This window comes from Triticum aestivum, chromosome 7D (assembly GCF_018294505.1).
Source record: "Triticum aestivum cultivar Chinese Spring chromosome 7D, IWGSC CS RefSeq v2.1, whole genome shotgun sequence".
NCBI lineage: Eukaryota > Viridiplantae > Streptophyta > Magnoliopsida > Poales > Poaceae > Triticum > Triticum aestivum.
The window spans coordinates 633599688-633616513 of NC_057814.1; the positions used below are offsets into that span (position 1 = coordinate 633599688).

Below are 16826 nucleotides of genomic sequence, written 5' to 3' on the forward strand. Positions count from 1 at the left end.
ATCTAGATGTATTTTAGTTCTAGATACATTCATTTTCATCCATTTTGATGACAAGTAATTCCGGACGGAGGGAGTAAATATCTTCACAGCAAAAGGTTAAGTGCTGTTTGAAAAATGTTGTCATATTTTAAATTGTACTCGTTGTTTTTAAGAAATGGCAACATTATTAAAAAGTTCAATGTGTATTTAAAATTGCGCAACATTATTGTAAAAATGTATGTTATGTATTTTATAAAGTTCAATGTGTACCAGAAAATGTTCACACATTTTTTGGATTGTACATCGTATATAAAACATGTAAATTTTGTATTTAAAAAACATTGATTATTTAAAGAAGCTTCATAGAGTATTTTGAAAGTTTTCACTATGTATTAAAATGTTCGTAGTTCATTTTAAAATATATTGATCGTGTATTTTAGAAAAAATGTTCATCATAAACTAAAAAATGATCATGTATTCAAAAACGTTCATAGTGTAATTTAAAAAAAAAACTGAAGGGAGCATTCTCCAAGTTGAATACGTCCTTCCTCCTTACAGCATTCTTTCCTATGTACATACAGATCCCACCTCCAACCCATCCCTACAATTGCAGGATAATCCTTCTTTCTTTCAAAACACATGTTCGAAAATGACCTTCGAAACATGTCTATCAAATACATGGTGAGGGCAGTTAGCCGCGTAGTAACAGCTTCTCACGACGCTCAACAAGGTTCGCTTCGTCTCGCTGCTCGTCCCATCGTCGTGCGTCTGGAGAAATTTCTGGGTGAGTTCCTGCATGCCCGCCTCGATTTTCTCGTTCATGTGGCTCATCGCCGTCTCGTTCGTTTTGGTGTCCTGTAAATAAATTGCATAATTAGTTCAATAGATGCACCGTATGTGCCATGTTTCTAATAAATGCCACGATGGATTGTAGCGCCGACTTAATAGAAGTTATTTCAAGTTAATTTACAAGCCAAAACTAGCATGAGATCCCTGAAGGTTTGGAGCTTGCTTGAGAGCCCGCTTGAGCTTACACACGTGGGTCATTCATTGCACACGAGTAACCAAGAAAGAGTGAGATAAGTTCAATGGAAAATACCATCAACCATGTATCACATGGTTCAATGGAAAATATGGCAAGAAAATTATTTCAGCGTAAAAGACCTACCTGAGAAAGTAACATCTTGTGGTGAAGGTTGTCGCAAATAGATGACGCAAGTTGAATAAAGCAAGCGCCATCCATGCTGTTTATCATCGATGATGCTTCAGCGGTTCGTCCACCACAAATCTCAACAATTTTGACTAGAAGCAAACATGTTTGTTTATCGTGAACCATGCACGACCCTGCTTGAATAACACTTGAATCGTATGTGTCATCCTCTCTATTTATCAGTTGCATCATCCATTCAATCCACTAGAGGTTCAAAGAAATATATTAGAATTTTTACCAAAGAGAACATTCTAGTAATTAGTAACTAAAAAAAACAGGTGCAATTGCTTGTCCAACTTACAGCACAGCGTAACAGATTGTTGATGTACACTGGTCCTCCACCAACAGGTAGTGTCTCTTGTGCCAATAAATCAATAAACTGCTGAAGTGCCCCCAGAAGGATGTCCCCTTTTGCATCTCCTTTACGCCTAGATGGACAAATTGTGTCATGTAAACCATATTGAAAAATGAGAAGACATTATAATGAAAGTCCATGTTTTTCTAATGGCACAGTGATGGATTAAATAGTACTAGTGTTTAAAGATATTACATCATCCCTCATTAAGCAAAAAATATTACGTGACATCACGCAAAGTAAAAGAAAGCTATATATGCAAGTTTGAAGGTCTTAATTTCTAAGAGAGTGGATTTTATGTTTGCATCATAATTGTCCGCTGGTGGAAATCATCTACCAAATTACTAGTATTAGTTTGCTATTTTTCTTATCAGAAGAACAATTAGTCAAAGGGATCCAAATAAGCATGTAAATATTTATCATTTGGCGTGATAGTTTAGATTGAGCAGTAATGCTCAGTTAATGTGCTCACCATGATATAGTACTATTTCCTTCATGGAGACCGCCGTGCATAAACCGTTCCATCATTTCATTACCCGACAGATCACTATGAAGATATTTAGTAATAATGTTGGCCAGCACTGACACCTTGGCCCATGCAAGTCGCTCTGTGGCACGGCTTGGTTCGAAAATGCAAGCAGCAGCTAGAAAATAAGCTCTCAGAACATCTCTTAAAGCCACCCCAAAAGTCTCGAGGCCATTCTCAATAAACCACCTAAATACATAGAAAGACATGTTATGCAAGGAAAATGAGACATAATTAACAAAATGTTATGTGAGATCAATGCGTACTTTTGTAGGCCATGCCACTCAAGCTGATGTTGGACTTGGCAGCGATTGAAATCACGCTTTGCCAACTCAAGATAGGTGTTGTTGTTCACAAGTGGCATCCTGCCAAAGCCATTCAGCATATCAACTCTGGGATCTTTCCTCAAGAAGTATGGAATGAACCAATTGTCAGAATTTGATGATTTTGTACCTGTAGAGTGTCTTTCCAATCCAGACATCATTCTCACCACCATATTGATCTAGGTAGGCCCTTGCTTCTACACGCGGTAAGCTTGCATACCATGGGAAGTCCAGTGTATATTTTACCTATAATCATAAATAAAGGTATTTATATTCTTGTTCGTATCCAGATAAGGTTATTTTGTTTCACAAATATAAGATAATAACTTTTTAAAAATATGATAACAAGAGAGTGTTTAAAATAGTCATGTTATATATGAAAATATCAATTATAATTCTTTAGGGGCTTCAAAAAAAATTAACTAGCAAGTGTCATGAGCAATCAAGCCAAAGATTGTAAGAGTTATGTTTACTTCCTAATCCATCTAAACCGATTGATTGGCAGGATGGACGTGTTTACCTCGCCTGGTAGATCCTTAGCAATGATCCATTTGTCTCGAATCGTGCCCTGGGCTTCCCTTTCTCTAAGGAACGCATACGAGAATCTCCCTGCACGCTGCAACACATCCTCTCCAGGGAATCTTAGCTGAGAGGCCCTGTTCAGGTTGTACATCCCAGTGACTGCTTGCGTTGATTGCCCCGCGAAACAGAAGAACTCCCCGTCCTTCTCAAAGTTCTCAAATACACCTGCGAATGAATCAGCATCAGTTTTGTGTGTGACGCGACAAAATTATTATTAGATTCTGCAGAGTATGTACAGCACGATACAATCATCGGATTCACAGCGAAAAGGGGGTCGTACTCGGTGAGACGGTGTATCCATGCAGCCGCAGCAGCCGGAAGGCCATGGCTGTGTCATCCACGTCTCTTACAGCGGAGTTCCTTGCCCAGCATATCCCATCTTCAGTCCAGTGCCTACAGCATCAGTAAAGAAGTTAGAAGGAACTTTCCTCATGAAGCGACCAATGGTTTAAGCAATATTAACAAGAAACAGTTATGGATGAGAAAGTAAACCTGTGGACATAGTCCAAGCACTGTTTAATTTCTTGCTTGAAGTAGCGTGAGATTCCAAGACGCTCCAGCCGATCGACGACCCAGATGTGTTCAAAGAGATCAACCGGGTAAACATTGGGAACTGAAATGTGCCAATCAAGACGAACAATGCACACGGGATCAGGAATTACCAAAAAAAGAACTCAATCCCATCCAATAGCAGTGCAGTTAACGGTCATGGATCTCTTACCTCCTCCATTGAATTTCTTGACGATTCTGTCGATGTACTCGAAGCATTTTGCGTCACCAGTTTGCTTGAGAGCAAAGGCTGTAGCCGAAGGAGAATAGAGGAAGGACCCATCACTAGACTGGAGCCTGAGGATCTTGTGCCAGTCCACCCCGGGCATTCCTTCAAGGGAATGCAGGATCGTCGTTGGGATTCTGTGCATCATCTCCATCGGAATCCTACTCAAGGAATTAATAATTAATCAGGAAAATGTTAAGTAATTTCCATCTCTAGGAGGACTGGAGGATAAAACGGGGTACCTACCTCTTGAGCTTCACTTCTCTGTTGGCATATATGCGCTGCAGAGCATGGTGATCATACGGGAACCCAATGCCCAAGCTCTTGGCCACCTCCAGGAGAGAAGGAAACGCAATCTCGAAGCCGATGGGCATCGACTCCAGGTCTTCCTCTGCTAGCCTCCACATGTTCTCTTCCAGAAAAGAGAGCCCTGAAAAGAAAAACAGAATGCATTGTGCGTACATTTAGTTGAAAGACCCTGCTTCATTTGGTACTTTAGCAGAGCAGCTGAGTGTATTGGTTTGTAGATTTGCAGTACCTCTACTGCATTTATCAGGGCCAAGAGACCACTTTGTGAGAGCCACAACACAGGCAAGGGTGTTGGTGATCCGGTCGTAGGCGGAGAACAGGGCAGCGTCTCCCCAGGAGCCGTCTGGGAGCTGGTTGTCGAGAATCCACTGGAGGGTGGCGGGGAACTGGGGGCTATCGCCGTCATCAAGCCTCGGCACCAGGGCGACCCAGGCAGTGTCGTATGCCGACACGCTGATCTCGCCATCACTCATCGATCCCAGCATCATCCTCACTTGGTTGACCAGTGGCTGCCCAAACTCCGCCCCAGGAATCACACAGTAGTCGTCGAGGTCACATGGTTCCTCGGTCCGTTCTAGAATCTGAATATCATTTCTGACAAGGTTTGTTTGCAACACTGCAGGTACATCGAAACACACGAATGATTAAATGTATCCAGCGTAAGGCATGACATAATTTTGAAGTAACAAGAACAACAATGCCTCGAAGTGCAAACACGCTTTGAAATTTCAGCTCCAGGCCCAACTTTACGTGATTGTAAAATTAAATTCAAGCTCCACTCTATACAGCTTGAGATTGGGTTAAGTTCGGCTAGGATTTTATTAGCTGATAAAAGAACGATGGCAGTGACAAATTATAGTACTGACGGCAACAAGAACAAAAGTATGTCGAGAATATTTCTATCATCATATTTGACTTTAAACTGCAGAAGCACTCTTTTCTATAGTTCATGCTTTGGGATCGGAAAGAAAGCTACATCCTTGCTCTAAAGTAGAATTCTTTTAGGTTTGGATTCCTTCTCTTCATGAGGCCAAAAAGCCATAAGCGTCATTGACGGACTGTTTATTCTTTTCTCACCTACTAGTTAACGTGTTGTGTGCTCGAAAAATCTGAATCCTACCCCTCTCTTGTATACCTTTTTATCATGTTTCTGTGCACTCTGTCAATATGTTTGTGACTCCTCTTGGCGACTAATGGCATGCCGTGTCGTTTTATGGAAAAGGACCAATAGAAGCTGACAGATTATTTGTTCTTGTCTCGACTACTAATTAATGTGCTGTGTGCTCTACTGCTTGGAGTACATTGGCTGGCATAATGGCAGATAGCAAAACAACAGACAGAGAAAACAGGCGGCCGGCTGAGATTACTTAGTAAATTAGTAATGTATACGGCGCTTGCCCGGTGCTAGCTAGATGTAGATAGTAAAAAGCCAGCGACGGAGAGAACATAAGCATAAAACAAAGACAAGATCATCGGGTCCCAGCCCAAGTGAAGGCAACAATACCTTTAGCACTTGATACGCTGGTGGCCTGCGCAATCTGGAGAGCGACGCGTGAGCCGGCGGTTTCCACAAGGGTGGCATCTCCTTTGCCGCTGAAACGGCATGGACCTGATTGTTCAAAGAGAAAGGTATCAGAATCAACCTCACGACAAGGGCCTATGTCGGTTTCGTTTCAACTTCAACACTGAATGGCCGACACTTATGGTGCATCCACATAATTAATCGTGGCACACATGAAACATCGTATAAACAAGAAACCAGCGCCGCGCAAGAAAAAGCATCATAGAAAGTGACATCGATCGAGCACCTTTGACGGCGAGGGCGCGCGGGCGTGGTCCGTGGCCACCGTAGCCCGACGGCACCCACGCCGGCGGCAGGAGGTGGAGCTGCATCATGGCCGCGGCAATGCACGTTCCTCAATCCGCAATGAACGGCACTCCTCCAATCCCTCGCGACGACGACGAGCCGACAAGTGTTGAGGATGATGGTGGGTTGTTGATAATGATGAAGATGAAGACGAAGCAAAGAAGGGGTGAGGGGGCGGCAGCTAACGAATGAGCGAAAACGAGAATGCACAATGGATGTATGTGCGCCGTGCGGTGCATTGCATATATAGTAGAAGGATGTAAAGAAGTAAAGAAACGCGGGAGACGGGCGTGGGAGAAAGGGAATGATTCCTGCGCGGCAAAGGCCTCTGGTAGTGGACAAAAGGCTTTGAAACGCCCGCTTTGTGAACGGGTGGTGCGAGGGGCGAGGGCGAGATGCTCCGCCCCATCACGCCAAGATGCCATCCCATAGCCGGTCCAGTCCGGTCCGGGGAGGGGAGGATGCCAGATCCCTTTTCTTCAGGCGGTCGGTAATCTGCCGATCTGCTTCGGTTCCGGCAGATTCCTCGTCTTGTTCCGGAGCGGAATAGAAAAATGGAAGGCGCGTCGGCGATCCGCGCGTCGCATGCGGGGGAAATCCCTCGTGTTGCGTCCGTCCCCGTTGTTTATGTTCGGCGGGCGGGACGAGACGGGACGGAACGAGGAACACATGACGAGAGCTACGGCTACGCTGCGTGCCGGGATGGGTTGATACCTTGGGTGTGGCGAGCCGCGCCGACGACGCCCGGACGGGGCCAGGCCGCCGCCGGTGGAGATCAGCTGCGGCGGCGGCCCGGCGGGGGCAGGGGACGCCGCCGTCCAAGGCCGAAGGCGGGGCCGGGCTCTGGGTCGCTTGGGCTCCCAGCATCACCGCCGCTTGGAGGGGGAGAGGGAGGACGGGGGCCGGAGCTCCTCGGCGTCGGGGGGTGGTTCTGGGCGGCCGGCGGGGGGTCGATGGCTGGAGATGGGGACGGAGCGGGGGTGATTGGTCTGCTTTTTCGAGCACAGTGGTGGGCCCCACCGCCGCGCCGTCCATCTTTATCCTTGCCCGAGATTCGGCGCTCCTTTCCTCTTTTTTCCTTTGTTCGTTCGTTCCATGGCGAAAACGCCACGCGCCGCCGCCCAGCCCCAGGTCCGGTCCGGCGTCCCGCCGCCGTCCGCCACGTAACAGCATCTACGGTCCGACTTCGCAAATCCGGCTACTCAAACACCAGCGGACGTGCTCGGACGCGTCCGCGAACAGTGACCGGGCACTCCTCAAATCGCGTCGTAAAATAATAATATCTGAACCCCTATATCCATACTATAGCATGCGACATCGATCAAACTACGTAGATCAGCTCCGGACATAGAAATTACACAATAGTTCACAAAAAGATTCACCAAAGTTCACACAAACGACAGACAACTATATACTACATCTAAAACTTAAAATTAAAATCAACTTCGCCACTTCTGGGCCAGCCCTTTCCCCTTCTGGTCGCCGGCATAGCTGTACCCACAGTCGGCTGGTGGAGGATCGTCCGAGGAGGAGCCGTCGTCAGAGGAGGAGGAGAAGTCGATGATGACGAGGCCCTTGAGGCGCTGGACGGCCTGGTCCTGCTGGCGCCTGAGCTTGGCTAGCCGAGCCGCCTCCTTCACCTTCTACAACGCCTCCCGCTCGGACTGCTCGATGGCAAGCTGAAGAGCCTTGGCGTTCTTCCGGCTGAGCCGCCAAGCTTTCGTCTTTGCCGTCGTAAGCGACCGGCAGTAGACCCACGCGAGGAGCCGCTGGTCCTCGTCGGGCTCCGCCGGTAACTCACGCCGACAGCGGACAGAGCTCTCCGCAGCCTCCCTCTCCCTTGCCTGCTGCCTGTCACGGCGGGCGACGCCCGCCTCCGACTCCGGCGTGGACGGCCGGACTGGCGGGGCGGGCACAAGCACCTACTGATGCCCACGAGGGGAGCAGCAGCCGGCGGGGCAAGGGGATGACGTGGGGAAGCAGTAGCCCGCGGGGCGATGGGACGGCGTGGGGGAGACGCCAATTTGCACTGGCCGCCTGTCGGAGCTGCCAATGGGCCGGGAGGGGCCAGCACCGGCGTCCGAGATGCGCCGACGGGGAAGCGGCGGCTGCGGCGAGGCTGCAGATCCGGAGCTGCCCCCGGTGTCCACCTCGTCGTCGGAGTGGCTGCAGGAGCTCGACATTGCGCTGGATTCGATAGGAATCGCTGAGGGGAGAGGAGAGGACAGAGCGAGAGAGGAGAGCAATTGAGCTAGGGTTTTGGACCGATGAGACCGATGGGGTTTTTTGTGGGACATCCGTGGGGTCGGTGGTGGACCGGGCTTGTCAGGAGGACGCGCTCGGGTGTGCCCGGGCCACCCCATATCCGCCCCATATTTGGGCTGGATACGGGGGGTGCCGGTCAGTCCGGGCGTTTGAGGCCCGTTTGAGGCGTTCATCTGGGTCAAAAAAACTTGACTGGGCAGTCAGCCCGGGCGTATGAGGCGGCTTTGAGAGGTCCGGCTGTAGATGCTCTAAGGTTCAAATGCTCGAGGGCCTAATAATTTTCCGAAAGCTGGTGGGGGTGCTTTCTGAAATTACAAAAGGTGTAGAAGAGGCCTCGTTTTCTAAGAGCATCTCCGATAGAAAATGCAAATTTGAAAATGTAAAACGGAAGATATAACAAATTACGTCTTCAAAAAGCGCCTTTTTCATCTTAAAGAAAGTGACAACTCCAACAGACGATGCGAAACGGAGATGTAAAAAAGCAACTCCAACCAATTATGCAAACTAGATATGTAAAACCAGCCGCCGGCCGTGCGGCTGTGTACATGTAGTTGGCATGAGCGCCGGTGGCCGAGCACCGAGAGAAGGGAGGAGCGTCGGTGGACCGAGCGGCAATAGTAGGTGCGTCGGCGACCGAGCGGCGAGAGTCGGGAGGCCGAATGCGGCAGGCGGAGCTCGAATGGCTGGCGGCGTGACTGTGAATCGAGCGGCGGATTGGCCGCGGCATCCATCTTTTATCCTTCCCGAGATTCGGCGCACTTTTCCTCTTTTTTCTTTGTTCGCTCCATGGCAAACCGCGGCCCGATGCCGTCTGCCACGTGACGCCACGTAAGGTTTGGAGGTTGGGGCCGAAGAGCATCTACAACCGGGCATCCCAAATCGCCCTCAAAGGTCCGGGCTGGCTGTCCGTTCACTGACCAGTCATGATTTTTTTACCGAGACGAGCGTCTCAAACGTCTGGTCTGTCCGGCACCCCTCATATCCAGCCCAAATATGGGACAGATATGGGACGCCCGGGCACGCCCGCCACGTCGGTCAGGCCCACCTCGACCCCACGCCATCCCCACATATATGCCCAATCCGGAAACTCTAGCTCAATCCGCTCTTGCTCTGTCTCTTGTTCTTCCCTCTGATTCGATCCATCCGACAGCTCCGGCGACTACGACGACCATGTCGAGCGCCAGCATCCGCTCCGACTCCGACATGGACATCGACAAGGAGCTCGCCCTCCGCATTGCCCTCGAGAGGTCCAAGGTGGACAGGGGGGTAGTTCCGGATCGGCTCCCTCGCCTCTCCCCCGCCGGCGCAGCGAGGACACCAGCGCTGGCTCCTCCCGGCCCGCGCGCAGCTCCACAAGGGCTGCGTAGTCCGCCCCGACCCCACACTGTCCCCTGCCCACTCCCCCACCCCGACTGCTGCTCCCCCGCATGGGCAGCGTTGGGGCTTGTGCCCGCCCCGCCGGCCCGGACGCGCGCGCCGCCCGCCGCGAGAGGCAGCAGGCAAGGGAGAGAGACGCAGCGGAGAGCTCTATCCATCGCCGCTGTGGGTTACCAACGGAGCCCGACGAGGACGAGCGGCTCATCGCGTTGGTCTACCGCCGGTCGCTTACGACGGAGGAGATAGACGCTTGGCGGCTCCAGCAGAAGAATGCGAAGGCTCACCGACTTGCCATCAAGCAGTCCGAACGGGAGGCAAAGGAGGTGGCGACAGAGGCGGCTCGGCTGGCCAAGCTCAGGCGCCAGCAGGACCGGGTCTTCCAGCGCCTTGAGGGCTTCGTCATCGTCTCCTCCTCCTCGTCTGACGACCACGGCTCCTCGTCCGACGAATCGGACGATCCTCCACCAGCCGCCGACGGCTACAGCTGCGCCGGCGACCAGAACAGGAAAGGGCCGGCTCGGAAGTGGTGAAGTTCATTTTCATTTCAAGTTTTAGATGTAGTATAAATTGTCCATCGTTTATGTGAACTTTGGTGGACCTTTGAACAGCCGTTCGTGATCTTTTGGTGAACTATTGTCTATCGTTTATGTCCTGCTAGCTGATCTATGTAGTTTGATCGATGTTGCATGATTTAGTATGGATATAGGGGTTTGGATATGAGATACACGGATGTAAACGGTGCGATTTAAGGGGTGCCCGGTCAGTGCACACGGACGCATCCACGAACGTTTGAGGGGCCGGATTTACCAAGTCTAGTTGTAGATGCTCTAATACTTTTTCAAAAGTTGGTGGAGGCGCTTTCTGAAACTATCTATTACTCCACTGTTCGATAATATAAAAATGTTTTGCATGGGACGAAGGGATTAAAACTAGAAAACAAACTGTAAGATTAGGGAAACCACACGTTGTGGTGCCTTGTATTGATCAATATTTAGAGGTTACAAGGCAGAGTTCGTATCGTACAATATACGGACACCTATGCAAGGACTACACATATACAACCGTATATCTATACAAACAATACAGTTATATATTCTAACACCCTCCCTCAGTCGTAAACGAGCGTCGACGAATGTTAAGACTATTCGAAAATCCAAGAAGAGAGGTGATGGTAATCCTTTGGTGAAAATGTCCGCAAATTGAGAAGAACTCGGAACGTGAAGAACCCGGACCTCGCCTGTGGTGACACGGTATCGTACAAAGTGTAGATTGATCTCCACATGCTTGGTGCGCTGATGATGAATGGGATTCTGTGTCATGTAAACAGAGCTCACACTGTCACAAAACACCACAGTGGCACCAGTCACCGGTCGATGAAGCTCCTGAAGAAGCTGCCGTAGCCAACATGTTTCAGCCACTACATTTGCAACTGCCCTGTATTCGGCCTCGGTGCTGGAGCGAGAGACCGTGTGTTGCCGCTTAGCAGACCATGACACCAGGTTAGTGCCGAGGAAGACACAATAACCTGAGGTAGACCGGCGAGTATCAGGGCAACCTGCCCAATCAGCATCAGAATAGGCCATCAATTTGTTGGAGCTGCGTCGAAACAAAGTGAGGCCAAGGCCGGTGGTGCCGCGGATATAGCGAAGCACACGCTTCACAAGGAGCAAGTGATTAGCCCGAGGATCATGCATATGAAGACAAATCTGCTGCACAGCATAAGAGATGTCTGGCCGAGTGAATGTGAGGTACTGAAGACCGCCTGCAATACTACGATACTCGGTGGGATCTGCAACTGGATCACTAGACTTGGCTGAAAGTTTGGAGGTAGTATCAACTGGAGTAGAGATGGGTTTGCACTGCAACATGCCAGCTCGGTCAAGAAGATCCATTGCATACTTCTCCTGTGAGAGGAACATACTGTCCTTGCTGCGTGTGACAGAGATGCCCAGAAAGTAATGAAGATCACCCATATCTATCATACTGAACTCGGTACGAAGAGAGGCAATCAAACTGTGCAGCAATGTCGAGGAAGATGCAGTCAGGATGATGTCATCCACATAGAGCAGGAGATAGGCCATGTCAGCGCCACGCCGATAGACGAACAATGAGTTGTCGGACTTGGAGCCAACGAAACCAACCGATGCAATGAATGAAGCAACCCGCTGAAACCATGCTCGAGGCGCCTGTTTCAAACCATAGAGTGATTTGTTGAGGCGACAAATCTTATCAGGGAAGCGAGGATCAGTGAACCCAGAAGGCTGACGAGCATAAACAGTCTCGGTGAGAGTGCCATTGAGGAACGCATTCTTGACGTCAAGCTGATGAATCGACCAGTCACTAGAGAGAGCAAGAGAGAGCACTGTGCGAATAGTGGCTGGCTTGACGACAGGGCTGAAAGTTTTATCAAAATCGATACCTTCGAGTAAATCCACGGAGCACCCAACGAGCTTTGTTGCGATCCAAAGAACCATCAGACTTCATCTTGTGATGGTAGATCCACTTACCAGTAACGATGTTAGCATTGCGAGGTGGATCAACGAGGTCCCAAGTGTTGTTGGAGAGAAGAGCACCATACTCCTCAACCATAGTGGAATGCCAGTTTGGATCCTTGAGAGCACCACGATGAGTCTTCGGTATTGGAGATAAACCCTCAACATGAAGATCAAAAATCTATTTCGGCTGCACAATACCCTGTTTGGCACGAGTGGCCATGGCGTGAGATGGTGGCGGTGGGGGGCCCCGCGGCCGGCTGGTCCAGGGTGGATCCATAGCAGCAGGAGCTGGCGACGGCGTGGCCGGCAGTGATGCGGCTGCAGTAGGAGAGGGACTCCCAGCAGAGCCGCCATCAAGACCCCCAGCAAGGCGCTCGGCAGAAGCCCGTGCCCCAGGCGATCGAGGCGAGGTCGGTGGCGGCGACCATGGCGGCGACCATGGGCTCGCGTCCAGGGTTACTGGGCCCGGCACGGTGAACGGCATCAACGACAGCGGCTGCTCAGTACCCTGCAAGAAATCATAAGTGTGCAGAGAAGGAGTAGTAGTTGACGAAGATGGAGTGGAGGCAAATGGAAAGCTTGACTCATCGAACACAACATGGCGAGAGATGATGATCTTTTGGGTGGAACGATCAAGGCAACGATAGCCATGATGCCATGATGGGTACCCTAGAAACACGCATGGCACGGAGCTAGGCGCAAGTTTGTGTGGAGCAACGGCGGTTGTTTTGGGGTAACATAGACATCCGAAAACCCGAAGACGAGCATAAGCAGGATCCACGCCAAGTAAGGCACGAAAGGGTATGCGATCCGAGATTGCCTTGGAAGGCAGCCGATTATGTAACGTAACGGCGGTGTGAAGAGCTTCGACCCAAAAACGAGGTGGCATGCTAGCTTGGATGAGGAGTGTACGAGTAATGTCATTAAGAGTACGAATAACGCGTTCGGCTTTACCATTCTGTTGCGAAGTGTATGGACATGAAAAGCGGAGTGCAATTCCATGGTGCTGGGCAAACGAATGGAGGAGTGAATTATCGAACTCACGACCATTACCACACAGAATAGCCTGCAAGCATGCACTAAACTGGGTGAGAGCTAAAGCATGAAGGGGCGACAAGTGCGAGAAAGCTTCTGACTTAGCACGTAGAGGATAAACCCATGCATACTAAGTAAAATGATCGAGACAAACGAGATAATACTTAAAGCCAGAAATATTCTCAACAGGAGATGTCCACAAATCACAGTGAATTATCTGAAACGGAGTAGTGGTTAAACGATTGGTGGAAGAAAAAGGAAGATGAATATGACGACCTAACTGACAAGCATGACACAAAGTACTTTTATTCTTTTCCCTAGGGATGATCGAAGAACGAGCTAATGACTCCATAACGGGCCGCCCAGGATGCCCAAGCCGACGGTGCCAGAGTGCTGCATCGACGACGAGGAAGGCGTGTGGCTGGCTGGTAGAGGAAGGACGGATGGAGTAGAGAGCTCCAAAGCTATTGCATCTGATAATCTCAGTCCTGGATAGAAGATCCTTCACAGAAAAACCAAGCGGGTCAAATTCGACGGATACACGATTATCAATGGTGAACTGACGAACAGACAAAAGGTTTTTAACTATGCTAGGAACTACTAAGACATTACGAAGGTAAAGAGGACGAGAGGTGGTGGAAATAGGAAGACGTGCATGCCCGGTACCGGTGATTGGAAGGGTGGAACCGTTCCCGACAACGACAGCACGACGAGAGGAAGAGGGGGGAGACACGGAGGTGAGCATACCGGGATCGGACGCGAAGTGGGAGGAGGCGCCGGTGTCCATCACCCACTCCCTGGTGGGTGCTTGCAGCCCCATGGTCTAGAACTGATGCATGAGCGCGGCCTGGTCCCACGAAGCAGTTGTTGATGCCGGTGATGATGGAGCCGGACCGGTGAGTCCATACGAGGGCTGTCTAGGGGCGTAGCCGTAACCGTAGGGGGCAATGTCGTACGGGCTCTAGGCGTAGAACGCATGCGGCGACAGGGTGTGCCGGGGCGCGTAGCCCGGAGCCGGGGTGTAGGCGGGTGGCACACGGCCGAGCAGGCCCCCCTGGCCATAGGGCCACATCTGGATGGCACCGTTCCAGGGATGCTGCGGTGAGGGCCAAGAAGGAGTGGCAGGCGGCGGGGTCGCGGGCGCCGGGATGATCTCCTTGGCGACGCCCGCAGCAGTCTTCTTCTTCTTCTTTCCTTTTCCAGAGGCCTTGTCAGGGTTGCCGGTGGTGCCAGAGTTGCCGGCGGTGTTGGTGAAGAGGGCCGTGTCCGAGTTGCGGGCGCGGCGAATTTTGCGCTTCATGTCCTGGAGCGGGAGCAACGAGCGGCACTGCGCGAAGGTCATGCCCGGCATGAGGGAGATGAGATCAGCAGCGGCCTCATATTGCTCGGAGAGGCCGTTGAGGCAGTGGACCACCATCTCGGCATCATCAACGGGGTTGCCAAGATCTGCAAGCCCATCGAAGAGGGATTTGACCTTCTGAAGATAGTCGGCCATGCTCATCTCTCCCATCTTGACATCGCCGAGCTCGGCCGTGAGGTGGAGCTGACGATTGATCTTGTGGTCGTTGAAGAGACCGTTGATGCTGTTCCACAGATCGACGGCGAGGGGATCGTCACCGGGCGTCATGACGGCGTCGAGGATGCTGAGCGAGACAGACCCATAGAGCCAAGAGACGACGGTGGCGTCGAGGAGAGACCACTCCGGGTTCGGCGCGTCGGGCGCGTCGAAGTCGAGATGATCCAGGAGGTGTACTTGCGGCAGGCGGCGCGAAAGAAGGTGCGCCACTGATGGTGAACGCCGGTGTCAAGCGCGAGCTCGACGGGAACGTGTCCCTTAATGGAGTGTAGGCCGACGGCCTGGGCATGCAGCGAGGTCAAGGAGAAAGACCCCGCGCTCGTTCCGGATCCATCGGCGGCGGTCGCGAGAGGCAGCTTGGCCTTGGCGGCCTCGGCGGCGTCCTCGGCGTCCTGGCGCTCCTTGGCCGCGGCCAGCGCCTGGTTCGTTGCATCCGCGTCGGGCTGCGACATGGAGGCGGCGATCGGGGCGCAACGGCGAGAGGGGTGGCGGCTTCGGTGGCAGCAGAAGGAGGAGGAGGGCGGCACAGGCTAGGGTTAGGGTTTTAGGATCTGTACCAAGTAAAATTAGGGAAACCACACATTGTGGTGCCTTGTATTGATCAATATATAGAGGTTACAAGGCAGAGTTCGTATCGTACAATATACGAACACCTATACAAGGACTACACATATACAACCGTATATCTATACAAACAATATGGTTATATATTCTAACACAAACGATGAGATTTATTAGTCTAAAGTTATGACATTTGAATGGCCTAGATTTAATACTTCATTCGTTCCAAAATATAGTGCGTCCTTGGTTTTCGTGGTTCAACTTTGACTATAAATTTAACCAACGAGACCAACTATGGCGGGAGCAAAAGTTATACCAATGAATTCGTATTCAAAAGAAGTTTTCAATTATATATTTTTTGCTCCCACATAGTAGGTCTCGTTGGTTAAATTTATGGTCAAAGTTGAACCTCGGAAAACACGACTGTACTATATTTTAGAACGGGAGAGTACCATATATAGGTCACAACCCACGTAATAATTTTTCTTATCAAGTACTCCCTCCGTTCCTAAATATTTGTCTTTCTAGACATTTCAAATGGTTACAACATACAAATATATGTAGACATATTTTAGAGTATAGATTCACTCATTTTGCTTTGCATGTAGTCATTTGTTGAAATCTCTAGAAAAACAAATATTTGAGAACGGAGGGAGTAGTACTCCAATGGCTGTCACATGAAGGAACGAGAGGCCCCATGAAGGAACGAGTAGAACCAAAGCTGCCTAAATAAATCTGTATACATGTCGGTCACATGCATGTCTACGACAGGAAAATACACCTTGGTGTGCCGGCAGTTAAGATGCATCCGTGAAGGACACAAACGGGCACCAAACCAACACATGCACCTTAGAAAAAGGACTCAAATACGAAGTATTATGGCAGCACATGTGCATGTGGACTTAACCAGACGTTGGAGTACCAAGGCGCAGCCATGCATTAAAAATATGTATGTTAGCAGCCGCCTAGGTGTGGAAAGCTAATCGGGCAAGGCGTGACCTGTGGCGTACGTGTCTATTCATTCAGGTGATGATTTTTTTTTAGAAAAGGAAGATGACCCCCGGCTTCTGCATCTGGAAGATGCGTGTGGCCACTTTATTGATTATTCTCGAGAACCTTACAAAGTATTACAACAATATGCCTGAATCCGCCATCTTGGCAATATTTGCCGCTACTCCTATCCAAATAATGAAGGCGTGCTAGCTGGGCCACTACCCAGACCATTCATCTAAGCCTAACATCAAAATGATGAAGGGGTGCTAGCTGGGCCACTACCCAGACCGCTCACCTAAGCCTAACATCACAAGCCGGAAGCCCCAACCGAGCCACATACCGGGTCTGGGGTACAAACCGGCACGACGCACTCATGTGTCGTCGCCGCCATCTTCCATAGGTCCGTCTTCAGAGCAAATATTGAGGTTTCTACCTTGTCTGGCCACTCAGCCATCGATGTCACCACGACACCAGACAACTTCGTCCTCATGCGCGAGTCCATGCCACACATCGGACGCTGAATCTCCACTACGCCACGCCGCCGAGATACGTCGCCATCAATGAGTAGAATGAAGCACCGCTCCGCCGAGTCCGGCAG

General features: G+C 50.4%; 1 protein-coding gene across 2 annotated transcripts; it reads right to left on the reverse strand.

Moving 5' to 3' along the window:
• Nucleotides 1-439: 439 nt before the first annotated feature.
• On the reverse strand, nt 440-6887 carry LOC100286847 (ent-copalyl diphosphate synthase). Of its 2 annotated transcripts, none has more exons than XM_044583256.1 (14): nt 6641-6887; nt 5564-5668; nt 4289-4675; nt 3997-4180; nt 3697-3911; nt 3468-3588; nt 3256-3368; nt 2914-3140; nt 2524-2639; nt 2337-2435; nt 2017-2259; nt 1491-1617; nt 1148-1393; nt 440-834 (listed from the first exon to the last, which is right to left on the reverse strand). In XM_044583256.1, the coding sequence occupies exons 3-14, from the start codon at nt 4545-4547 to the stop codon at nt 610-612; spliced, it is 2175 nt and encodes a 724-aa protein (XP_044439191.1). In that variant the 5' UTR covers nt 4548-4675; nt 5564-5668; nt 6641-6887; the 3' UTR covers nt 440-609. The 2 variants fall into 2 exon arrangements, with proteins under 2 accessions (XP_044439191.1, XP_044439190.1); XM_044583255.1 differs by lacking the exon at nt 6641-6887 and adding an exon at nt 5868-6143.
• Nucleotides 6888-16826: the final 9939 nt, after the last annotated feature.

Coding starts and splice junctions, on each gene's coding strand:
- LOC100286847 (XM_044583255.1), bottom strand. CDS start 5,955: ATGATGCAGCTCCACCTCCTGCCGCCGGCGTGGGTGCCGTCGGGCTAC. Junction 4,676..5,563: donor CAGCGTATCAAGTGCTAAAG/GTATTGTTGCCT, acceptor ATGTACCTGCAG/TGTTGCAAACAAACCTTGTC. Junction 1,618..2,016: donor GGAAATAGTACTATATCATG/GTGAGCACATTA, acceptor TTGTCCATCTAG/GCGTAAAGGAGATGCAAAAG.